The sequence below is a fragment of the Hyaena hyaena genome, unplaced genomic scaffold (genome assembly GCF_003009895.1).
Source record: "Hyaena hyaena isolate Hyena2069 unplaced genomic scaffold, ASM300989v1 scaffold_362, whole genome shotgun sequence".
Lineage (NCBI taxonomy): Eukaryota > Metazoa > Chordata > Mammalia > Carnivora > Hyaenidae > Hyaena > Hyaena hyaena.
The window spans coordinates 979,513-1,006,380 of NW_024080998.1; the positions used below are offsets into that span (position 1 = coordinate 979,513).

The 26,868-nt window shown below is 39.8% G+C and overlaps 1 protein-coding gene across 1 annotated transcript in view; it reads left to right on the top strand.

Moving 5' to 3' along the window:
• The window catches only part of TTC27 (tetratricopeptide repeat domain 27), a 191,558-nt gene that overhangs the window by 131,492 nt on the left and 33,198 nt on the right, over nt 1-26,868 (top strand). Inside the window, exons 14-15 of the mRNA XM_039250329.1 lie at nt 17,063-17,161; nt 23,116-23,168. Of these exons, the coding sequence (XP_039106260.1) occupies nt 17,063-17,161; nt 23,116-23,168 (152 nt within the window). The remainder of the gene's footprint in view (nt 1-17,062; nt 17,162-23,115; nt 23,169-26,868) is intronic.

Below are 26,868 nucleotides of genomic sequence, written 5' to 3' on the forward strand. Positions count from 1 at the left end.
GAAGATAGGACGTTGAATTTGGCTTTGAAGGACAGATAGTACTTGAGTAGGCCAAGAGGAGGCCGGTGGTAAGGGAAGAAGGTAAAGAGAAGGGGTGTGTACGTGTGTTGGGGGAAGAGAGGAGTCAGCGAATAGGCTGGTTTTGTAGAGTAAAAGGAAGTAGGGCAGTTCCAGGGGGAAAGCCAGACTGGAGCCAGCTTACAAAAGGTCTTAAATGTGAGGTTAAGCTCTTTGGCTTTTCATTTGGCAGATAGGGAGTCGCAGAAGGGCTGGTTTGTAGGTTTGACTTTGTTTTGAATGAAGGAACGTGGCATGTGCAGAGGCAATTTAGACTTCTTGTTTGGGCAACACTGTGGCCATGGGAGATCCTAGATGTAGACAGGTTTGGGAGACCAGCCCTAGTCTAGCCTGACAGTTATCAGCACGCCAGGGGGCAATAGGAAAGAGGGGTTGGGTGTGAGGGAATTTGCAAGGCAGGACTTGACAGGGCTTGATGGTCTCATTATATAATTTTGAATTAATTACTTAGCAAAACAAAGAAATGACAGTTGCTCAAAGCAGCATCACAATGCAAACAGATGTTATGCGAGGATATTTTGCAGTTTGTCATATGGATCCAATTCAGACAGGCTGGGAGCCGTGCCAAAATATGCAGGCATTTGATGCTACAGTTGTACGGAACTACTACAAGACACAGACTTGGACTCCGTAGACACTGGAGCTTGGGATCCAAGTTTGAACCATCTCTGAAGAGGGAGAGCTCCTACATGCCGTCGTCTCCTTTAAGTCTTGGAACAGAAGGAAAATAGAAGAACGGAATTTAATAGAAAAAGGAATTCTAAAAAATGTATTCTCTTCTTTCAGGCATTTCCAAACAGTTAGGTTCAATAACAACGTTTAGGCAGAATGAGAGTGATATTTGAATGGCTTTGGTAATGACTGTAATGACTTTCTGAAACCAAATTGGTATAAAAATAGACGTGTCTGGTTTTATGTCAGGGCGGGTCTGCAAAACCAAACGCACTGTCTACAGAACATTTGTTAGAGAACCAGAAGACGTGTGCACCATTTACATTTATGCTTCTGAGATTGCCAGCTATTGTTCCCTTCTACCTACCTGTTGCATTTCCCCAAGCAGCTCCCGAAACTACTAAAATTCAACCTGAGACTTGAATTTGTGGGCTGTTGGAGGCTGAGGAGGGTGAGAGGGAATGGTAACCAAACCTCCCAAGCAGGATCTCACAGTCTCAGGACCTGAATTAAAATAGAAATCCTTATGTCGTATTATTCCCATTGTCCCCTACTCTTATGTAAAAAGTAAAAACAAGGAAATCGCTCAGATATCAAACCAGTATGTGTAGCATTGAGAAAGGAAAATGCCACTTCCTATTATTTTTTCCGCCCTCTCTCAGCACACATACTAGATTACTTTTCTTCTGTCAGTCCCTTCCTATTTATTTTCCTGAACTCTCCTTTTCTTTGAACTGGTCACCCACCTTTGTAAGGTTACATGATCTAACTGCAGGGTAAATACTCAAAGACAGGTATGGGCAGAAGGGCTATAGTTGGGATGAGGTGGGCGGCCACTGTGGACTGCCGGGGTCAGGAAAGGCTGTGCTGGAGATGGTGCAGGAGTCAGCACAAGTGTGCACCGAAAGGTGGAAGGGGAGTAAGTGTTCAGAAGGGAACTGGCGTCCCAGGTTAGAAGAGCACGGAGAAAGCCATGGATTTGAGTGTTGATTAAACATAACGGCCAGGCTCTGCCTGTTATCCTGGTAACCCATCCTGTTTAGCGTTTGTCGCAAGGTTTTTCATTTTTAAGTGAGGTATTATTGGTGCATAAAAAGCGGTTGGAGTGGGTTTTCATAGACATCCAGTTTGTTCTTCCCTCTTCTGCCAGTCTCGACTAGTATTATATTCAATGCATGTGCAACGGACAGCGCTTCCACTTTCCAGTGCTCAAATCTGAACGGTGACCAGTAACAGCCTGTCTCTTTTTTTTCCAACCCTTTCCACACACAGCTTACTAACATTACCCTTTCTAGGACAGTATACAGGATGCTCGCTGATAAAACCTATTGCGCTTGCTCAGGGAGTCTGAGAACAGCCACCTCCTTCAGGTCCTGGTAGATGGTAGAAGTTCTTGGGCCATGTCTTTATAAGCCCACTTGTACATATCAGACATTTGTGCCAAGCTGCGGCCTGTGTGATGCGTGACGTTGCCTGGCTACCAGTTGGCAGGATTAGTGGGAGATGCAGGGAATCATAGACTAGATGTATGGGGAGCAGAGCCGAGCAGGCCTGCCATACATAAAGCACATGGGGAATACTCTGAATTATCTTGCTACAGTGGTTTGACCGCTTAATGTACGGCCTGAATGGACCACTAGTTTTATATTACATTGCTTGGTAACTTTTATATAGTTTATAGTAAACCCTTTGGCAGCATTGGCAGCATTCATTTGCAAAAAGCAAACAAACCAAAAAAGTGTGTTTTTAGAGGACATAAGGAACTCAGTTCTCATTTGGCAGGAGAGCTAATGAATGAAAAATTGCACAAAATGTAGTTGACATTTACCTTCCGCTTCAGAGGCTGTAGTTATATTACTAACTGGAAGACCTAAGTCTGTTGAAGAAACATTAGCATCTACGTCAAAAACTAGTACTAGTTTTTTGTTTTTTGTTTTTTTTAATTTTAAAGGAGGCTAAAGAGGATGATTTAATATGAAGCTGTAAGAGGTACATTTTCATGTCATTCTATGAGGTTTGACTTTTTATTTGGAGCAGATGAAAATGAGCAAAAATGGTTTACAACATTGGTCCACACCTCATTTTCTTTTTTTTTTAAATTTTTAATTAAAAAAAATTTTTTTTGAATGTTTTATTTATTTTTGAGAGAGAGATAGAGACAACATGAGCAGAGGAGGGTCAGAGAGAGAGAGGGAGACACAGAATCTGAAGCAGCCTCCAGGCTCTGAGCTAGCTGTTTGCACAGAGCCCGAAGTTCATGGGGCTCGAACCCATGAACCGTAAGATCATACCCTGAGCTGAGGTCAGATGCTTAACCAACTGAGCCATCCAGGTGCCTCAACATTTTCTTGTATGTGTATAAAATGTGAGATCATAGGTGTTAATGTGTTTGCTTGCTTAGCTGAAGTAGTTCATTACCATGAATTCATCATTTTAGTATCACTGACATCAGATGCTTCAAATAGGAAACTCCTTAATTCTATTTTCATAATGGTTTAATTTTTTTTATCCAGTTAGTGGATTCAGAATAAAATTCTTGGAAATTCATTCTCCCAAAGGTAAAACATCTAACGTTATTCTGAATGCTATTGTAAATTCAATTAAAAAGTTAAACATAACAGATAAAAGAATTTCTTTCAGTGGTGATGATAAGGATATCAATGTTGGTGGAACGTGGCGACAGGGCAAAAACGATGTTCTTGTGGAATTAAGAAAACCTTTGAGGTGTAAATGTTCTTGAATTTGATTGTAATGGTAGACATAATATGGTCCAAACAGACTTCTACTAATGGAATTAAAAACTGACTGTTGTCATTTACAATTTTTTTTTGAGAGAGAGAGAGAGAGAGTGAGAGAGAATCCCAAGCAAGCTCCGTGCTCAGTGCAGAGCCCAGTGTGGGGTTTGGTGACACGACCCTGGGATCATGACCTGAGCTAAACTCAAGAGTCGAATGCTCAACCAACTAAGCCACCCAGGTGCCCCTACAAATAATTTTATATGCACCATTGGGTAATTGAATTATAAGATTCTTGTGACACTTCTGATGTTGAATTAAATTTTGTACAGTGTGGCAGTATATACTTTTTCTACCCATCATCTTTAAAGATGTTTGAATTTTATAAGAATTATTTTATAAGTCAATTCAACTGTCCTACAACGATATGAACTATTTAAGAAAAGAGTCTTTTGCCTTTTGGCTGCATTGCTTTTTAAAAAATCAATTGGAAATCTTTTATGTATTCAATTATTGAAGTTCCAAAAAATTCAGCTTTTCAAAGTTTTTAGCAAATTGTGATTATTGTAGGCAATACTTTCAAACAGGGAGACATTGAAATTTTTCATAAAGGGAATGGTGAGTGTTCGAATGATATACAGGATTTAATTTTGAAATGTAAAATCACACTTTTGAATAACTTCACTGTCTGCTAGGGCTGCCATAAAAAATAGGACAGCCTGGGTGGTTTAAATAACAAGTTTATTTTCTCACAGTCCTGGAAGGTAACAGTCCAAGATCAGGGACTGTTGGACATCACCTTCTGGGTTGGTTTCTGGTGAGATCTTTCTTCCTGGCTTTTAGATGGTAAGGCTCTTTCTCTTTGTGCCTGTAGTTCTCTTCTTATAAGGATATTGGTCCCATCAGATTAGGGCCCCAACTTTATAACCTCATTTAATATTATCTCCTTTTTTGGGGGGGAGGATAAGAAAGCTTGAGGGATGGGGGCATGGGGCAGCATGGTTGGGGAGAGAGAGAGAGAGAGAGAGAAAGAGAGAATCTTCCAATGCAAGGCTTGACCTCATGACCTTAGGATCATGCCCAAATCAAGATTCAGATGCATAAGAGACTGAGCCACCCAGGCACCCCTAATCTTAATTATCTCCTTAAAGGCCCTCTCTCTAAATATAGTCACACTTGGGGTTGGATTTTAAGATATGAATTTTGGGGAGGTATAATTCAGTCTATAACATCCACTTTGTAGGAGTCTTTCCTTTGTAACATTTTATTATGCAAATTTCAATTGTATAAAATAAACAATAGCAGAAAGACCACTATAGTGAACCCCTTCCCATATGCCTGTCAACTAGCTTCAACAATTACTAACTTACAGGTGATCGCATTTCATCAATATTTCCTTAACTCAATCCCATATTATAAAACAAATCCAGGAGCACCTGTGTGGCTCATCTGGTTAAGTGTTGGGCTCTTGATTTTGGCTCCGGTCATTGTCTCACGGTTTGTGGGATCAAGCCCTGCATCGGGCTCCATGAGGATAACACAGAGCCTCCTTGGGATTCTATCACTCCCTCTCTCTTTGCCCCTCTCCTCCTCACAGACCTGTGAGCATACATGCATGCTCTCTCTCTCAAAATCAATAAACTTTAAAAAATAAATTTAAAAAATATATGGAGTCATTTCATTTTTTTAATGTTTATTAATTTTGAGAGAGAAAGAGTAGGTTGAGGAAGGACAGAGAGAAGGGGAAAGAGAGAATCCCAAGCAGGCTCCATTGTTATTGTAGAACCTGACACGGGACTTGATCCCACTAACTGAGATCATGACTTGAGCCGAAACCAAGAGTCAGACACAACCAACTGAGCCACCGAGGGTCCCCCAAATCATTTCATTTAAAATTTTTTTAAATGTTTATTCACTTTTTGAGAGACAGAGAGAGCGTGAGTGGGGGAGGAGCAGCGAGAGAGGGAGATAGAATCTGAAGCAGGCTCTAGGCTCTGAGTTGTCAGCACAAAGCTCAACCATGAGATCATGACCTGAGCCGAAGTCGGATGCTTAACCGACTGAGCCACCCAGGCACCCCTCATTTTTAAATGTTTGAGTATACATCTCTGAAGAAATGACTTTAAAAAGTAACCATAATACCATTGTACTTAAAACCTCAATAATAATTTGTAGGAAACTTTTATTGATCTTCTGATTTTAATTGAATAAATTTATATTCTATACTAAATTGAAGCTCATAATTTATCAATGCCTAGATTTGGTGAAACTTATAAAGAATCATAAATAGAGACAATTTGTTTTATGAATTTTATCTTAATAAAAATATTTGTTGGGGCATCTGGGTGGCTCAGTTGGTTAAGCGTCTGACTTCGGCTCAGGTCATGATCTCAGTTTGTGAGTTCCAGCCCCGCTTTGGACTCTGTGCTGACAGCTTGGAGCCTGGAGCCTGCTTTGGACTCTGTCTCTCATTCTCTCTTTGCCACTCCCCCACATGTGCTCTGTCTCTGTCTCTCAAATAAATAAATGTAAAAAAAAGATTTTTAAAAATATTTGTTGAAGGTGCCTGGGTGGCTCAGTTGGTTAAGCATTCAAGTCTTGATCTCAGGGTCTTGAGTTCAAACCCCATGTTTGGCTCTGTGGTGATCGTGAAGCCTACTTAAAAATAAATTATACATGCAGTATATATATTTGTTGAAGAAAGGCATGCTAAATGGAGGCAAAAAGGCAGTACTTGAGAAAAATATTTATACGTTTCAATACTAACAAAATTGTATTCAGAATATCTTCTGTTTAATAGCATTTGCTCTCAGTTTACCAGTTATCTCAGTGCATTAAAATATTTCCAGTTTAAGGTGCCTGGGTGACTCGGGTGGTTAAGCATCCAACTCTTGATAGCAGCATAATCTTGCTTTCTGAGATCAAGTCTCAGGTCAGACTCCATGCTGAGCACAGAGCCTGCTTGTGATTGTCTCTTTTCCTCTTTCTCTGCCCCTGCCCAACTTGTGCTCATGCGTGTGTGCTCTCTCTCATAATAAATAAACATTAAAATTTTTTTCAGCTTTATTGAGATATAATTGACGTATCAATAGGATAAGTTGGGGTACACAGTGTGACTGATACTTGTTTGTATTGCAGAATGATTACCATAGTAGCATTGTATTAACATCTCTGACACCTTACATAATCACTTACTGTGTGTGTGTGTGTGTGTGTGTGTGTGTGTGTGTGTGTAACATTTAAAATCTACTTTCTTGGCAACTTTCAAGTATATGATACAGTATTGTTAACTGTCATCCATCCACATGCTGTGTGTTAGAACCCCAGAACCTACTCATCTTTATAACTGGAAGTTTGACCCTTTTGACCAAAATCTCCCCATCTCTCCTACCTCCTCGGCCCCTGGCAACCACCATTCTGTTTCTAGAGTTCATCTTTTTAGAGTCCACGTACAAGTGAAAACATACAGTATTTGTATTTGTCTCTCTCTGTCTGCCTGACTTCACTCAGCATAATGTCCTCAGAGTCCATCCATGTTGTCACAAATGGCAGGATTTCCTTCCTTTTTATGGCTGAATAACATTTCTCTCTTTGTGTGTGTGAATGTGTGTATGTACACATTTTCTTTACGCATTCATCTGTCCACAGACATTTAGATTGTTCATATGTCTTGGCTATTGTGAATAATGCTACAGTGAATATGAGGGTGCAGATACCTCTTCAAGACTGTGATTTCATTTCCTTTAAATATACACCCCAGAGTGGAAATTGCTGGGTCATAATGGTAATTCTGTTTGTTATTTTTCCTCACTGCATTTGGAAAGAATATTTTCTCAACTAAAATCGTTAGGGCCTACAGACAAGAGTCCATCAAAAGTTTTAACAATTTTAAATGTATTAACAATAAAATTGACAATTAACAATAAAGAACAAGGTTGGAGTAGACAGGTAATTTTATGAAAAATTATATAAAAATTATAAGAAAAATCTTATAAGTACTAAGATCATATTGAAAAAAGAAATTAGTCAGAAAAACAGCAATACTGTAGTATTAGATTAGATATGATTTGGGCAATGATTAAAGTTTATGAATGTTAATAAAATTAATTTAAAATCTATCGTATATTACAGAAATGTGCAAATGTCAGAAATGTATAGCTTGATTATGTTCCTTTTGTTATTTTAAGTGTTCAGATACTCAGCATTTAAACATTTTTACTTTGATATATTTTTATTTTTCAATTTTGAACAAAAACAGTCTTAGGAGTCCCCTGATACGGTAAAGCCAGTTTGTTGCTCAACAGTTTGTTGGTCAATCAATAAGGTCTTTTTTAAGATATGTATCTTTAATTGCTTTTTAATGCTCTGTTCCACGTTCAAAAAATGTTGCAGTTTGCTCAAGTATATTAAATTGTTGCCTAACTAAGGCATTATCGAGAACCTACCATGTACACACATGGATGTGGGAATGAATTAGCCTGTGTCAGGCTATCAGCGAAGAGCGGAGAGTTTCTGGTGGGGACTGATTGGGCTAGAACTAGTTTGTGAAGGGCCTTAAATGCCCTCCACAACCCTGTGGACGTGGAAGTCTGATGTGGTTTTGAATAAAAGAGTGATATGACAAAAGTGGTATTTTAGGAAGTTTAAATAAGGACTGAATGTCATGGATGAGTGGGCAGCAAGAATGGAAGTGAATGTTTTAGCAGTGAGAGTGGAAAGATAGAACAGGTTGAAGCCTCATTACCCAGGAAAATCTTCTGAGACTTAGTCATTTGGACTCTGGCAGGATTGGGGGAGAGCTTGGAATCCAACAGGATGCCAGTTTTCTCAGTTGTCTGATTAAAAAGGAAAATGTCCCTATTGATAGAATATAGAGAATCCAGGAGGAAGGGAAAAGATCTCTTACAGGAGAAGGTAATGTGATTTTGAATATTGAATATGAAGACATTGCTATATCCAAGCAGAGGTGGCTGATCGTCCACTGGACATAAGAGTCTGAAGCCCAGTAGTGAGACCACAGTTGAGCTTTCAGATTGGAGCTTTTTTGTGGAAGTAAGGTGAAGCCATGGGAGTGGATAAATTCTTTACAGAAAATCTTGAAAGAGCACACTGAGCAAAACCCTGACTTTTGAGCAGCAGCTGGAGGAAAGTAAGAAGTAGCACCAATGAAAAAAGATTCAAACAAAAGATACCACAGTCTTGGTCAGTGTAGTAGGGATTCATGGAAAGGATTTTTGGAAACTAAAGGAACAAGTGTTAGTGAGTGATGTTTGTATAGTGATGAAGTCCAGAGAAGGCCAGGATGAGGCCACTGGATTTGGAGCTAACTAATGACCTTCAAAACCAGCTTCAGGAGGTTTAGAGTGGGCAGCACATGAGGAAATGGATGTAGCATTGGTAGACTGTTCATATCAGGAGCATGTCAGAGGGATGAGGGTCAGAATGTAGAGTATTGAACAAGGGGCAGAAGAGGCAAGTAAAATTTTTCAAGATACTGGAGGCCTTTGCGTGGTTCAGGGAAGTGGATAGGGGGGAGGGTAAATCTAGCAGAGGGGGGAGAGATTGAATGTTTTAGAGAGAGGGAAAGATAACTAGGGAAGATCATTCTAGGGAAGAGTGAACTGAGAAGAGATGAAGGTATTTGCTCTGGAAAAGGCATAATATTTCCAATGAGACTAGAAAGAAGATGAGAGCATTACTATTATAATAGCATTTTCTGTTTTATTAAGCATCTTCTAGAGTCTGAGCTAGAATGTAAGTATAAACCACTTTGAGGTACTGAGAGGGATACCAAAGAATTGTGTTAAGACATGGCCTCTTGCCCTCCTGTGGTGAGCTAAATGAGGAGAGGAGGCAGAAATAACTCTGTGGCCAAGGAGTAAATAGACCACATGCTTTGGATGCCTATTGATGGCTTTATGAATGAGGATGTGAATGGTCAGAAAAGGCCTGGTGCAGATGTTCTGAACTAGGAGGAATGGTTGAGATTTGGACGGGAGATGGAAGTTGGGAAAGGAGACTAGCAGATGCAAAAACTAACCATGTAGCCAGGAAAGGTTTCCTGCTAACTGTTGGTTTTCACTGTTTATTTAATAACAATAACAATAATAATAATAATGATAGCAGCACCTAACATCAAGTATTTACTAGGTGCCAGGTTCTAGTGTCAAAATTTTGCATATATTTTTAATCCTCACCACAATCCTTGAGGTACTTACTGCTTTTACAACCTCATTTCACAAATCAGGAAAACACAAGGTTAAGCGATTTGCTCTAGTTCCCACAGCCTGTATGGGGGGAACTTGGACTTGAACCCGGGCTTTCAGGTTCCAGAGCGCTTACTCTCAACCTCTTCCCTCTTGCCTCTAGAGGATATTGTCTTATGTCAGAGAGTAATGGTGGATTTGTTCGAGGTCTAGTTAGAAGTTGTGGAAAGCTTTGCATGCAAAACTCAGCCTTGAATTTTTTTCTTCCTTAAATGAAGACTCACTGGGGTTTTCATCCAGAGCACAGAGAAGTTACAGGTTGCGTGTTCTGTAATGATCCAGCAGATGACAGCGAGTGCGTCTGCAAGACCAGGGAAATTGAGAGGAACCGGGGCAGCCCTGGCCAGCCGGTTCTAGACGTGAGACCGCACTGCCAGGACACAAGACCCTGATAGACTTGTTAGGTTATCTTGGGAGCGTGTGCTCTCCCTTGATGTGTAGCGGTTAATTTTCTATTTCATTGTAGTTTTTGAAAGAATAAAGCATTTTCATTTGAAATGGAGTTCTAGAGTTGCTGTTGTGAGCTGGGATTAGCCATGTTGGAAAGACTTGAGGAATTGGAGCTTACATTCCGATGGAGAGGACAGAACGAACATATGTGAATAATATGGAGAGAAAAAAGAGATTCTTTTCTTTTTGTTCTTCCTTTCTCATATTGGTAGGCAATAAAAAATGAAACTCTTAAAGTCTAACTTGCATAACTGCCAAGAAACACGAGCCCCGCAGTAACATCTGGGCCATAGCTGTGGCTCGAAGGGCAGCCGGGAGGGCAGAAGCTTTGCTGCTGTGAACCTGACTCCAAATCCTGGCGGCCCCCAGGAACATAAGGAAGGTAGATCACCTCATCTTTCTGAGCTTCGGTTTCCTCATTTGTGAAGTGGAGGTACAGTTCCGGTCTCAGTGTGCTGCTGGGGAAGTTAGAGCTGATGCAGGTAAAGTGACTTGCGTGTTTCCTGTGCGAAGTTCTCAGTCATAGATGGTACATGGTGGGCTTTTTCTCTCCTGGCTGTTGCCGTGCGGTAGTAATGGTGCAAGGACATCGTCGCTGCCCCGTTATCTGTAGCCTGGAATGAGGGGGACACATCTAACATGAGAATCTCACATGCAGATAACACCTGAACAGCTGTATTTCCTCACATTATGTATTCTCTGGAAAGAGTGGGCAAATTTAACAGCCATTCATAACCAAATTGGGGAAAGGAATAAGAAGGGGGCATTAAACAATTAATGGCCTGTCTAGTTCAAGAAAAAAGTATATATAAAGTTTAGTTGATCCTGTAGTTTAATTTTTTTTTGCGTTTTTTTATTTTTGAGAGAGAGAGACAGAGTACAAGCAGGGGAGGGTCAGAGAGAGAGAGGGAGACACAGAATCTAAAACAGGTTCCAGGCTCCGAGCTGTCAGCACAGAGCCTGATGAGGGGCTGTATCCCATGAAACATGGGAGCATGACCTGAGCCAAAGTTGGACACTTATCCCACAGGGCCACCCAGGCGCCCCAATCCTCTAGTTTAAGCAAGACAGTGAAACAGAGGAAATTTTTTCCTTTAGAAAGAGAGAGAAGCTGGCAGCCTAGGACTCATGTTTCCTTGGGGCGGATATGAGAAATTTGGTTATGAAAGTGTCGATGGTGCACTTTTCAAAAGAATAGGAGCACCAAGCATCACTTTAGTAAAGGCTGTTACCAAAAGAACATTGGTATCGCTCTTAGATTTGTCTTGGGTCATTTCCTGCTTAAGGAAACCACATTCAACAACTTATCTGAATTTGGGGTCATGGGAATGAGTCAGGGACGTGGAAAGGAGGGATAGACAGCATGGCTCGGCTTTAGGATTCTTTATAACGTGTTGAACGTTATACACGACATAAAAAAATTCAAACAGTCAATCCTATAAGGAAAATTAGCGAAAGTGTGAAGCTGCTGTTTATTCATTCTGCAGAAGCTTTGAGGAGGAAGTAGATTTGAGTAGTAGACTCTTCATTTAAGAAAGAAAGTTGTAATATATAAGCAAATGGTACCTAGTGTGGATGTGCTTTAAGACTCTTGTAAAAATTAACTTAAAAAAATTTTTTTTAATATTATTCATTTTTGAAAGAGGTAGTGTGAGCAGTAGAGGGGCAGAGAGAGAAGGAGACACAGAATCTGAAGCAGGCTCCAGGCTCTGAGTTGTCAGCACAGAGCCTGATGCGGGGCTTGAACCCTAGAACTGTGAGATCATGACCTGAGCCGAAGTTGGATGCTTGAGTCACCCAGACACCCCAAAATTAGCGTTTTCATTGTAAAAATAATCCACACCCTTTGCTTAGTGGTGCTTAGTCTCAGAGTAGCAAACTGTTAAATCCTTTTTTTTTTTTAAACTTTGATTTCTGTTTTAATTGTTAAGGTTAATATATTGTCTCTGCCTTCATCACGCCCATTGCACACCGGAAACCAGGAACTATTGTGTGCATTGTGTGACTTTAGGCAGATTACTTCCTTTCTAGGCCTTGTTTTCCCCTCTGCCTTTTTTTTGTTTGTTTATTTGTTTGTTTTTTTCACATATAAACATTTTATTTTATTTTATTTTATTTTATTTTTTACAAATAGTTTATTGTCAAATTAGTTTCCACATAACACTCAGTGCTCATCCCCACAAGTGCCCTCCTCCATGCCCATCCCCCCCCCCCCCCCCCCCCATCAGTCCTCAGTTTTTGTCAGCATTCAAGAGTCTCTCATGGTTTGCCTCTCTCCCTTTCCCCCACCATTTCCCCCCTTCTTCTCCCGATTGGTCCTCTGTTAAGTTCCTCCTAGTCCTCCTATACGTGCACACATATGATATTTGTCCTTCTCTGCCTGACTTATTTCGCTCAGCATAACACCCTCAAGGTCAATACATGTTGCTACACATGGCCAGATTTCATTCTTTCTCATTGCCATGTAGTATTCCATGGTATAGATAAACCACATCTTCTTGATCCATTCATCTGTGGATGGACACTTACCCTCTGCCTTTTTTTTGAATTGATTTCTAAGGCTTCTAATCGAAGTGATTCCCTCCTAGCTTCTCAAACCTGCGGATTCCACGGTTTGTGTCGCCAGTCTACTTCCTTTGCCACTAGATGGCACTAATGTGCCTTTGAAACCTGTCACGTCTGGGTTTTCAGAAAATTGGGTGTGAGGAAGCCTTGAAATTTTTGCTTCTTCAAATCCCCATTTAACAGTTGGGTGACTGAGACCCAGAGGGTGAGTTACTCAGAACCCCCTGAACCCCAGTCATCCGTCTTCCCCTCTATTCCGCTGTTTCTCTAGGGGGCCTTGTGAGGGACACCCTGAGACCATGTTCTCAACTAGTCTTGTTCTTTGTTAATTTTTTTTAAAATAATTTCAAACCATTCTTTAAGTGCTTATATCATCATATTCAAAATAAATAATTGGCCTGCTTTATTGTTTCTGTATTGGCTCCCTCAGAGAAAACAACTAGACTGTCAGCTTCGAAAATCATTGCCCTTCCTATAAGTAGCCGGTCTCACAGTTTGCCCTAGAATAAGCGCTACAGAAAGCTCGACCGGAGCCTCTCTATGGTTATCTTTTTCCATTCTTGCCCAGGCCGTCCCTTTGATAAGAGGTTTGCCTTTCAGCTCTTCCTCCATCTAAACATGGCCGTCCATTCTTGTGTCTCATCTGTGTCCACTGGCCTAATTGGGAGAGCTTTTGGGGGTAGATATGCTCCAGTTCTTAAACAGTTGATCTCCTGGGCTTTCCCAGCCCATGTTAACTCTTTTTTTTTTTCCTGTCTTGCTTGATTGGTGATGAGGATGGTATTGCCGTAAATCATGGCTGTGTGTGGGCAGAATGGTACAGTGGGAGGCAGGGTGGCCACGTGGAGAAGACGTGGGCTCTGCAGTCCCGCTGACTGAGTCAGATCTCTGCTCTGTCACAGACTGACTCTATGACCCATTGTCATCTCTCTAATGAGGGTAATATTTACTACCTTGGGAGGCTTTTGTGAGGAAGAACTGAGGTAATGTATGGATGGAAAGCTCCTGGTGTCAGTGCTTGGCACACATAGTAACTGCTCATTATGTGCTAATTATTCTGACTGCCATTGTATAGAGAGGAACAGGAGAGGCTATAGCATGTGACAGGTAGGAGCCCAAGTGAGGGTCTCAGCCAGAGGACTTAGATTTTTTTTTTTTTTAAAGATCTCTACATCCAACGTGGGGCTTGAAGTCACAGCCCTAATATCAAGAGTTACATGCTCCACTGACTGAGCCAGCTACATACTCCCTTTTTTACTTTTTGAATGTGGCTTCTAGAAAACGTGAGGAGGCTAACATTATATCCCTACATGATTGCACTAGACTGAAAGGTAGAGGTGTTTTATACTCAAACATACACAGTTTTAATTTGGGGAATCATCTGTCAAGGTTTTTTTGAGGCTTTTGATTTTCCTTCTTATGATGTTCTTTTTTTCTTTTAAATAAATTATTTTAGTATTTATTTTGAGAGACAGTATGTGTGTGTGAGCAAGAGAGAGAAAGAGAGAGGGAAAGAGAGAATCCCAAGAAGGCTCCATGCTCAGCACAGAACCCAAGGCAGGGCTTGATCTCAAGAACTGCAAGATGATGTCCTGGGCCAAAATCAAGAGTTGGGTGCTTAATCGACTGAGCCACCCAGGTGTTATGATGTTCTTTTTTTAGGAGCATGACCTGAATCAAGATGCCAGTCACTATTGGCATATTAGGTAATCGTTTAAAATGAAAAAAAGTAAAAGAGGCACCAGCTATTCTCCTTAGTCCTCCAAATTCTGAGGACTCAATGGAGAAACAACGTCTGAATTTATTATTTATAGTTTAGTGTGTCAGCTACAAGCAATTAGAAGATCCTTGAGTTTGTTTTTTAAAAACCCATTTCATGATTTCAAAGAATAGGGTGTGTGCAAAAACCATCTCCTATGTAATTATATCTTATCAACAGATGGAAATCTACTAGCTTTAATGGTCCTAGAATTTTCCTTCACATGCAAATTATTAAAACAACAGCACACATGACCAAGAGTAAAAAAAAAAAAAAAGTGAGAACCATAATTCTATATATTAAATGAAGTCATCAGCCTGATTTTCATTAAATTTATTTGGTTTTAAGACACTAGTTACAAAACACTGACCTCTTTCAAAACCTTAAAGGTAAATAGTAATCTCATTACCAGCTTGTTTTAGAGCTGTGAGTAATTGCTAATTTTAGATTCTTAACCTTTGTCTTTCCAGGTGGATTGAAAAATAAAGTTCTTTATTTACATCTTGAATTTACACTTGCTTTTTTTTCTCTTTTTAATAACAACACATGTGAAATAGTTTTATAGAAGTTTATTTTCAGAAAGCAAGCACGGCACATGGATTTTGAGAACTTCGAGGGCAATTTTCATTGTTCTTGCTTTAGTCCCAGAACGAGGTATCCCTCCTTCCAAGTAAACTTGTGACCATAATTCATTGGATATAAGATACCATCAGTTGTAAGAGGCACATTTATTTTAAGTGCCACCTTGTATAGAAAATAAAATGCCTCCAATAAACTCTGACAAAGCTGTTGGATCTATTTCAGAGCTGTTAAACGGTGAAAAAAAGGTATACCTTATACCTGATGAAATGTAAGACAGATTTTGAAACTTACACGTTGCTTAGACGTTAGAGAGCTTGTTTTATATATTGTTTATACGTTAGCATCAGACTTAAGGCGAGCTCAGAATGTATCATATTTAGTGAGTATGGCTTGGTCTCTTGATTCTGTAAATAACTGATAGATGGAAAGTGTAATGATGTCTTTTTTCAGGTGCTGGTAGCCCCTTGATTCAGAAAAGTGAACTTCTAGCTTTGCTTCAACCTGGAATCTCTAGCTTCCCCCCCGCCCCCCATCATACACCCACCCTCTTCAGTGGTACCTATTCCTCTAACAAAATCTGTTCTCCATAAAGGCTCCTGATAGCAGTTATTTATAGCCTCTTGTGAATTTAAGGCAAAGTGTTAAATTGCCCAAGGATGTTTGCTTTTTAAGCCTTATCTCTAATTATCGGCTAAAAAATCTTTATCTGCTTAAAAACCCTTCAGGCCCCAACTAGCCATATGGAACAAGTTTTGTGAAAATGGCTGGGGGAGGAGGGGTATGGGGGTGCCTCCTGGTTGTCTCTGTGGAAGGCTACAGACAGATAACAGAGCACCTCATTTCCTTTCCCACCCTGAAGGGTGCCACCAGACCTGTCTGCCTGCTCCCAGCCTTTGTCCTGGGAGTCAGTGAGGGAGTAGGCTGCGTTCTTCCTCCGCTGCCCTGGCTGCTCTCGTAACCAAAAGGAAAGCAAGCTTGCCTTGTAACAGCTGCATTTCTGACTAATTTCATTGAAATTTTTATCAGCTTTATCTTCCTTTTGATACAGGCTATTGAATTTTAAGGAAACCCTGTAATATGAAGAATTCTTTTGTAATTTCAATAGCTACTTCCTAATTCACCTACTTTTTCTCTTTTTTTTTTTCTAAATCTCTGTGCTCTTATATCTTACTGACTTAAGTCAGGCTTTCCATTTTGAATGACTATTTGGTAATGTAGATTCTCAGCCTGCTTTTTTCTAAATTATTTTCAGGCATGCCCAGGCAGATACGTGGTAGGGCAGTTGGCTTTTGTTTAAAGTGCAGAATTGTTTGTGGTCTAGCTTGAAGATGAAAGCAAGAGTATTTTTTTCCTTCTCTCAAGTTTGTTATACATTTATCAGTTGTAAATTTGCTATTACTTTGTATACTTAAAATTTTTTAATGTTTTAATTAATTAATTAATTAATTAATTAATTTTGAGAGAGACAGAGTGCTAGCAGGGGAGGGCCAGCAGAGAGGGAGACACACAGTCCGAAGCAGGCTTCGGGCTCTGAGCTGTCTGCGCATAGCCTGACAGGGGGCTCTAACTCACCAACTATAAGATCATGACCTGAGCCAAAGTCCAGACGCTTAAGTGGCTGAGCCACCCAGGCATTCTAACACTTGTATACTTTTGACATAGTTGATACTCGGTAAAAATGTTAGATTCATCCCACATTGGTAGCATCAGGGTTTGTAGACAGAGCTCTTGATTGCATTCACAGCGTTTGGTTAGCACAAAGAGTGGTCTTTCTTAGCAAAAGACATGCAGTAATAATTGCACATGCATTCAGTATTGTGTTAGCTTTCAAAACTCCATGAAGAAATTCACTTCTGTTACTAAATTTCCTGCATTGAAACTTATGTAAAGGGTAAGGTAAATATCAGTAGATGTCTCTATTTGCATGAATGATTTTGACCTTTTTGTCTTTGCAGCTCGGGGTGTGGTTTTCTCTGGGCTGTGCCTATTTGGCCTTGGAAGACTATGCAGGTTCCGCGAAGGCATTTCAGCGTTGTGTGACTCTAGAACCCGATGTAAGTTTGTTCGGTCTTCTTTCCTTCTCACAGCTCTGGGAGAGTCTCTGAGTTACTTGAATTGTACTGTAGCTCAGTAATTCCTATGGGTACACAGTTTCAGTTATGCAGGATGAATAGATTCTAGAGATCTAGAGAGCACAGTGTTCAACATTGTACTGTGGTTGACAATACTGTGTTGTGTACTTAAAATTTTGTAGAGAGGTAGATCTCATGTTAAGTGTTCTTATCACAATTAAAAAAAACATAAAAGAAGCAAAAAATTTCAAATTTTCTATTATTTTATGTCAAAAGAAAAGCAATCGGAAGAAATTATATTTTTGACAGAAAGTCACACCTTAAGGTAAGTTATTTATAAATCTAGAAATAAGTTTCTTATAATAGCTAAGTTATTTGTGGAAAGCAAGTTTGATACAACAGTTTTTTAGTTAAAATTCTACTTTTAACAGAAGTATATAGTAAAATGTCACATCTATCCTGTCATTCAGTAATGTGTGCTGCCTATGTTCATTGCATTATTAGAAAGTTCTTTTAGTTTACAGTCCTTTAATATTTAATAGTTTCACTGAGATGATAAATAATTCACATATCATGTTCTTCCATTCCGAGGTAAAATTCAGTGACTTCTTAATAGCGCTGTGCAACCATCACTACAGTCAATTCTAGAACATTTTTATTATCATAAAAAGAACACCCTGTACCCATTAGCAGTCACTCCTCATTTCTTTCAAACACCTTCCACTCGCCACTCTCCACTCCCTGCCCCAGGCAACTACTAATGTGGATTTGCCTATTTCTGACATTTCCTGTACATGGAATCCTACGCTCTGTGGTCTTTTGTGGCCTCTTTCATTTAGATGGGTGTTTTCCCAGTTCACTCATGTTGTTGCACGTATTAGTACTTCTTTCTGTTTTATGGCCAAGTAATAGTCGATTATATGGGTGTATCAAGTTACTTATTCTTCCATTGTTGGACATTTAATTGTTTCCATTTTTTGGCTCTCTCAACAGTCATTTACAGTTTTTGCGTGGACATACGATTCTGTTCCTCTTAGGAATGTGGTAGAGTTACTGGGTATATCAGCTTTGTGTTCAGAATTCTGAGAAACTGCCAAACTGTTTTCTAAATCACCGTTTTATGTCCCCACCAGCAATGTACGGGGGCTCCCGTTTCTCCACACTTTGGTAGCTCTTGTTATTATCTGGCTTGTTGGTTCCAGTCATCCTTGGTGGTGGTATCTCACTGTGGCTTCATTTTCCATTTCCCTGGTGCCTAGTGATGTTGGAGATCTTTCCGTATGCTTCTTGGCCATTGTGTCTCATCTTTGGAGGAATGTTTGTTGGCATCCTTTGCCCAGTTTTAAATTGGGTTAGTTGTCTTTTTATTGTTGAGTTGTAGGAGCTCTTTAAACATCCTAGATACAAGCCCCATATCAGATATATGATTTGCAAATATTTTCTCCCATTTTGTACACTGTATTTCACTTTCTTAAAGGTCTCTTTTGAGGTACATCAGTTTTTAGTTTAGATGAGGCCCAACTTACCTATTTTTTTTCTCTTATTGCTCATGTGTTTGGTATCCTATCTAAGAATCCATTGCCAGATTTAAGGTCATGAAGATTTACGCCTCTCTTTTCTTGTAAGAGTTTTATTCTTTTAGCTCTGATGTTTATGTCCAATCTGCTGTTAAATCCGTTTATTAAATTCCTCACAGTTTATGTGGTGGTAGATGTTGACTGAACTTATTGCAGTGATCATTTCCCAGTATATAAATGTATCAAATCATAGTATCCACTGAAAAATAAAACAGAGTTATATACCAATTATCTCTCAACTTAGGAAGGCTATGTATCATTTCAGATAATCTATTTTTTTAGTTCAAAATCTTTCCTTTGGTCCTTTTTACAGTTTTCATGTTTATGAGATTCCCAAGTTGTTTCTTTATTGCGTTCATGTCTTTTTCAAATCTTTGTTTTAATAACAGCTGTTTTGAAGTCTTCGTTTTGATGTCTACAACATCTTTTTCATTTCTCTGTTTCTACTAATTTTTCCTTCGGCTATGGGTGAATTTTCTTGCTCATTTGCACATCTATCAAGATTTTTAATTGTATCCTGCACATCATGGATGCTGTGTTGAGCTTCTGGGTTCTGTTGTTTTCCCTTAAGGAAGGTAGAGCTTTATTTTGGCATTTGTCTAATTTACTGTGGATCAGCTTTATTTTAAGCTTTGTTAGGGTGGGTCTTGCCTTGTCCTTATTCTGCGGTTGTAATCACACTTGTCTAAGGTGTGAGCTTTTGGTGGCTACCCTTAATACCATGTGTGATCAATGAGTTCTCCACTGTGATTGGTTGGAACTTGAATAGTTCCTAGCATCATGTGGCCTCCAGAATTTCCATTCAGCTCACAACTCTCTGGCAGTTGTTCTCTGCTTGGCTGCAAGAAGTTTTGCCCTGAACACTTATAGCTTAATATTCAGCCAGGGACCCACAGAGATGCTTATTGAGATTTCTGGAACTTATTCTCTGCATGGCTCTCATTTCCCTGTTTCTTTGCCCTGCAAACTCTAGCCAACTTTTGAGCCCTGAACTTTATTTTTTTATTTTTTTTTTTTTTTTACAAATAGTTTATTGTCAAATTAGTTTCTACATAACACTCAGTGCTCATCCCCAAAGTGCCCTCCTCCATGCCCATCCCCCCCTCCCCCCCACATCCATCAGTCCTCAGTTTTTGTCAGCATTCAAGAGTCTCTCATGGTTTGCCTCTCTCCCTTTCCCCCACCATTTCCGCCCTTCTTCTCCCCCTTGTTCCTCCGTCAAGTTCCTCCTAATCCTCCTATACGTGCAAACATATGGTATTTGTCCTTCTCTGCCTGACTTATTTCGCTCAGCATAACACCCTCAAGGTCCATCCATGTTGCTACACATGGCCAGATTTCATTGTTTCTCATTGCCATGTAGTATTCCATGGTATAGATAAACCACATCTTCTTGATCCATTCATCTGTTGATGGACACTTAGGCTCTTTCCATGTTTTAGCTATTGTGGAGAGTGCTGCTATGAACATTGGGGTACATGTGCTCCTATGCCTCAGCATTTCTGTATCCCTTGGGTAAATTCCTAGCAGTGCTATTGCTGGGTCATAAGGGAGTTCTATTGTTAGTTTCCTGAGGAACCTCCACACTGTTTTCCAGAGGGGCTGTACCAGTTTACATTCCCACCAACAGTGTAGGAGGGTGCCCGTTTCTCCACATCCTCGCCAGCATCTAGAGTTCTCTGATTTGCTCATTTTAGCCACTCTGACTGGCGTGAGGTGGTATCTCAGTGTGGTTTTGATTTGTATTTCCCTGATGAGGAGGGATGCTGAGCATCGTTTCATGTGTCTGTTGGCCATCTGGATGTCCTCTTTGGAGAAGTGTCTGTTCATGTCTTCTGCCCATTTCTTCACTGGGTTGTTTGTTTTTCGGGCGTGTAGTTTGGTGAGTTCCTTATAGATTCTGGATATTAACCCTTTATCTGATATGTCATTTGCAACTATCTTTTCCCATTCCGTTGGTTGCCTATTAATTTTCTGGGTTGTTTCCTTGGCTGTGCAGAAGCTTTTAATCTTGATGAGGTCCCAACAGTTTATTTTTGCTCTTGATTCCCTTGCTTTTGGGGATGTGTCAAGTAAGAAGTTGCTGCGGTGGAGGTCAAGGAGGTTGTTTCCTGCTTTCTCCTCTAGGGTGTTGATAGTTTCCTGTCTCACGTTCAGGTCCTTTATCCATTTTGAGTTGATTTTTGTGCATGGTGTGAGAAAATGATCTAGTTTCATTCTTCTGCATGTTGCTGTCCAGTTCTCCCAACACCATCTGTTAAAAAGGCTGTCTTTTTTCCATTGGATATTCTTTCCTGCTTTGTCAAAGATCAGTTGGCTGTATACTTTTGGGTCCACTTCTGAGTTCTCAATTCTGTTCCATTGGTCTATGGGTCTGTTTTTGTGCCAATACCATACTGTCTTGAGGATGACAGCTTTGTAGTAGAGGCTGAAGTCTGGGATGGTGATACCTCCCGTTTTGGTTTTATTTTTCAGTATTACTTTGGCTATTCGGGGTCTTTTGTGGTTCCATACAAATTTTTGGATAGTTTGTTCTAGTTTTGAGAAGTATGCTGGTGCAATTTTGATTGGAATTGCATTGAATGTGTAGAGTGCTTTAGGTAGTAATGACATCTTAACTATATTTATTCTTCCTATCCATGAGCATGGAATGTTTTTCCATTTCTTTGTGTCTTCTTCAATTTCCTTCATAAGTTTTCTATAGTTTTCATCATACAGATCTCTTGTATCCTTGGTTAGGTTTATTCCGAGGTATTTTATGGTTTTTTGTGCAATTGTGAATGGGATCAGTTTCTTGATTTCTCTTTCTGTTGCTTCATTATTGGTGTATAAAAATGCAACCGATTTCTGTACGTTGATTTTGTACCCTGCAACTTGGCTGAATTCTTGGATCAGTTCTAGTAGGCTTCTGGTGGAGTCTGTCGGGTTTTCTATGTAGAGTATCATGTCATCTGCGAAGAGTGAAAGTTTGACTTCCTCTTTGCCAATTCTGATGCCTTTGATTTCCTTTTGTTGTCTGATGTGAGCCCTGAACTTTAATCTTTTTTTTTGTTTGTTTTTAGAGAGAGAAGAGAGCACACGTGGGCACCATCAGGGAAGCAGAAGGGGAGAGAGAGAGAGAGAGAGAAAGAGAATCTCAAGCAGGTTCCATGCCTAGTGTGGATCCCAACATGGGGCTCGATCTCACAACCTTTAGATCATCACCTGAGCTGAAATCAGGAGTCAGATGCTTAACCAACTGAGCCACCCAGGAGCCCTTGATCTCTTTTTGTTAATCTCAGTAAGACTTGCTGTGCTTTGTTGGGTTTCTTCCTCCCTATGCTGCAGCCCTGAAAGTGCCTCAACATGGAGGTGTAGGCTGATTGTTGACACATCTCAGTTTACCTTCTCTTAAGGGTCACATCCCTTGCTGCTTGTTGTCCAACTTCTCAGAAATAGTTGTTTCCTAAATTTTGTCCAGTTTGTAGCTTTTTATGGTAGTAAGGCTAGTCTGGTACTGACTGTGCTATGTCTGCAAGCAGAGGTCCATTGCCACTTAATTTTTAAATCATACGTTTGGAATTTGAAAACTATATACTCTATATTTCATAAAAAGCTCAACAAAGAGGAAGAAGTATAATTCATATCGTTCTTATTAGAATCAATAGTCACGTGAGGGCTTTAATTTATTTTTGTCATTGCACAGAGGAATAAGTAGAGAAATATATTTGATTGATGAAATACTTAGGAATAACACTGGAGAACACATACTCCTTTATTCTCCTATCTGATGAAAGATGATGGTAAAACAGCAAACCCTTTCAGTATATGAAAAACAGGAGCTCCTGGGTGGCTCAGTCAGTTGAGCATCCAACTTTGGCTCAGGTCATGATCTCGTGGTTCGTGAGTTTGAGCTCCTCATCAGGTTCTCTGCTGTCAGTGTGGAGCCCTCTTTAGATCCTCCGTCCCCTCCCTCCCCCACACCTTCCCCATTCGTGCTGTCTCTCCAAAAAATAAATATTTAAAAAAGATATGAAAAACAGTATTCTGCATGGTCTTGGATTTGTAATGTCTATATATTATGTAAATGATGTTGCAGATTGTTCAGTTATTTTGGAAATATAAATTTGGAAATAAAGTCTTAGGTAAATTCCAAATTAGTGCTGTAATAGTTGTATCAATTTGTTGACTATTTTTGTTTAAAATTATAAAAATTAAGTTTAATTCACTGAACTTTCTCATACAACTTAAACATTCCTTATTGACAATTGTGATTGTAAAGAGCACGTCTTGGACTAGGAAAATATGTTCTACTTTGAGTTGTAGCAGTTATGTTACCTAAATGGGACTGGTCTGTAACTGGGTTCTCTATCATTTCAGAATGCTGAGGCTTGGAACAATTTGTCAACTTCCTATATCCGATTAAAACAAAAGTAAGTACATCAGGCAGATATGAAGAACTCAGTTTCCAAAATGAAAGAGGTAAAAAAAATTTTTTTTGTTGTTTTTACAAATGAGATTTTCTTCCATGGAATGCAGAACATAGTGCCTTCCTTCTTTTCCTCTTGCCCATCCTTGTCTTTGAATTAGAATGACTTAATATAGCCATTTGAATTCTAAATGTAGTTTATTTCTTGAAAATATTTACCATGTAATAAAATAAGAAATATTATTTGGAATCTTTATTTGATACTGAAGTTTTACATCCTAAATTTCAAAGCAAGCATGCCCTTAGCTCATTAACTCCATTGATAGATTCTTATTGATTGTTTGCTGTGTGCTAGATATTACTGAGAAATATAAGTATGAACCAGTGTCTTTAGGAATTATAGATTGAAAAAATAAAATGTAGCACTGTATTATTTTAAAAATTGATTAGCATTAGAAGTAGTATGTGGTAGGGGCACCTGGGAGGCTCAGTCAGTAAAGTGTCTGACTTCTGCTCAGGTCATGATCTCACGTTTGTGATTTTGAGCCCTGTGTCGGGCCGTGTGCTCAGAGGTTGGAGCCTGCTTCGGATTTTGGGTCTCCCTCTTTTTCTGCCCCTCCCCTGCTCATGCTCTGTCTTTGTCTCTCTCAAAAATAAATAACATTAAAAAAATTTAAAAGAAGTAGTATGAAGTAAGTATCAAATGGGAAATACAAAGAGAGCTATAGTTATAGTGAGTGATATTTGTAGAACACTCATTCTTTTTTTTTTTTTTAAGTTTATTTATTTTGATAGAGATATTGAGAGAAGGTGGGGGAAGAGGACAGAGAGAGGGAGACAGAATACCAAGCAGGCTCTGTACTGTCAGTGCAGAGCCTGATGTGGGGCTTGAACTCATAAAACCATGAGATCATGATCTGAGCCAAAGTCTAGAGTCCATCGCTTAACTGACTGAGCCCCCCACACGCTGCTAAAACACTCATTCTATGCCAGACACTCTGTGGGTCCCAGAAGAGAAAGTGATTATGATCTTGGTTCAGGGATACCTCTGAGAGAATGTTGGTGTCAAGCTAAAATTTGAAGAGGAGGTAGAGGGGACAGAGGAAGGCCTCTCTGGCAAGAGAAACCTAAACATGTGCAGAGCAAGTAAACTATACCAACTATAGATTATAGTGAGGTCTATAGGGAGAGAGAAGGTTGGAGTCAAATGGCTGTATGTTCTGATCATCTGACTGACAAGTTGAGACTATCCTGTTGGCAGTAGGAAGCCAGAGATTTCAGTGGGTGTTGGGGGGGGGGGTTTAATTCATGAAGAAAGAAGCTTTTGGGGAAGATTTATCTGGTGGCAGTGTGAGACAGACTGGAGAGGAAACTGGGGGCTGGGAACCATGTCAGGAGACAGCTGTTGTAACAGTCCAGGCAGGAGATAACTAGCCTGGAAAAAGAAGGGGCTGGTGCCAATTTATAAAGGGGACAACCAACTGGCCTTAGTGACTGGCCACAGAAAACCAAGGAAAGGGAAGAGACAAGGATTGCTGTTGCCAGAGTTTTTGTAAGTGAAGGAAAGGATGGCTCTCTTTTCATCTTCATTTGGCCTTATTTTCAAGCTTAATTTAATTTTTCTTTGTGGATTCACAAGATACTTCTGAAGATATCATTAAATCCACATTATGTTGAGATCATGAAATGCTTCTGCTGCTCTTGGATGACAAACTACATAAATAAAGTACTGTTTTTTCTACCTTTGTCTTTGGAAAATAATATTATGTTCTTGATTGCAACTGATTGTGTTAAAATTCCCTAGGGACCCTTTTGGTTTAAAGCAAGGGGCAGGGGAAATCCCTGTCATAGTTGTAGAGTGATCTCAGTGGGTCTTTCTGGCAACCCTGATAATTTTGTATGTAGTGTAGCTCTTGATACTCTCTCTACCTTGTCTCCAGCCCATTAACCCTAAGCATTCCTCTTTCTCTCAGACGGGTTCCTCACATTGTTCAACTTCTTTTTGACACTTTCTTGTCTTCCTACAGCTCCATAAATAAGTTTTGGTGTAAAAGTGGGGTTGTAAGGTCAAAGGTGAATCACTGCCTTATTCTTGACTCTTTGCTCTTTCCTTTCTTTGCTGCTGTTCCAGACATAGCTCATCTTTGACTCATGAGATTGTTACTTCAGGGGTAAATTATGACTGCTCCTCTCAGAAGAATTCTATCCGTGCCTAAAAGGGACCTTCAGACCATTTCATCTGTCCCTTTGCTCTCTCTTCACTAATGTGCCCTTTTTGTTGTTTCATCTGGTTCCCTAGGCATCATGTCCCTACCAGTCCTTTGGGAAAATCTTCCATCTTTCTGTATAACTTGCATAGTGCAGTGTCACAACCATTATGGGCTTGATAAGTGAATCCTGAACTGAAGATCCTTGTGAAGAGGCTGTACCTAGGAGAAAAGAATTCATGGCAACAACTTAGAGACCTGGAGATTGAGGTTAGAGGACCAGAGCACATGCAGGAGAAGGGATAATCCTCCTGCCAGGGCTGCTGCCTGCTGAGTCCTTTTCAAGCAGGATGACGTCACCCAGCCCCTCTCTACGGAGAACCGCAGTCCCGCAGTCGTGGTCCACGGCTGTTGAAGGCAGTTGCTGCTGTGTGGGAGGTGGGCTCAGGAAGTGGAACAGAGAAAGAAAAAAAAAAAAGACACACACACACACACACACACACACACACACACACACACACACACACCCTCTACCCTCCCAAAAACAGTTTAAGGCTAAATTTGAAGATGTGTTACAGCAAAGATATCTTCATTTTTAACTCTGAAGATTGGCGGGCCAAGAGATAAGCCAGTCGGTACTTTCTATAACACTTTTAGGTAAATTGTTTAAGGTAGAGAATAAAAAAACTACAGTGAATTGGCTGTTATTTCAAAAGGACTTTATTAGAAGATGTTATTGTGTTCACTCCGGCAGGTATATGAGAAATTGATTAAATGATTCCTGTGTAAAATATTTGTGGGGAAAGTTACTGATGACATAGGCATACTTCTTTTCAAATGCTTCAGGGGGTGATTCTCAGGGCAGTGGCCTGGGATGACCAGAAGCTCCATTATCCCTTCCAAAATTTGCCTTGAAATCATCGAGGAGGAGATGCCTTGTTGAAACAGTGTGGGGCTCAGCAAGGAAAGAGAGGTGGACCTTGCAGTCCTAAATTAATGAACTCAACATGGCTTTGGAAAAGGAGATTGGTGGCGTACATTTGAAGGAGATTACTATAACTGTCCAGTAAAGCATTTATGATCCCTAAAGGAACCATAGTTTTGTCCAGCCAGGACAGTAAAGCATTAAGAATCTTTTTGACGGATGAGATATTTAACATTTAGAATAGGTAACAAGAAGTTCTGTTGATTTCTTTGTCAGTATCAAGTTTTTAATGGTCTTTTTCTCTTTTCTGAAGTGACCTGCATAAGACAAGGATTACTTTATGGTTTGTTATACCTTTTCTGTAAAACTACCTAGCCTTTTTCTTTAACTTTAGTTGATTTATTTGGCTTTCTGTTTCTTTAGCTCATCTTTATAATTTGTTCATAGCATTCTCTTTATGATTTTTTTTCAAAAAATTACTAATCTCATTTGTACCACTTTGTTTTATTCTAAATGGAATCTAGTTAGACATTTGTCTGTTTTATTTTTTTTTCAAAGATCCAGCTTTTGGT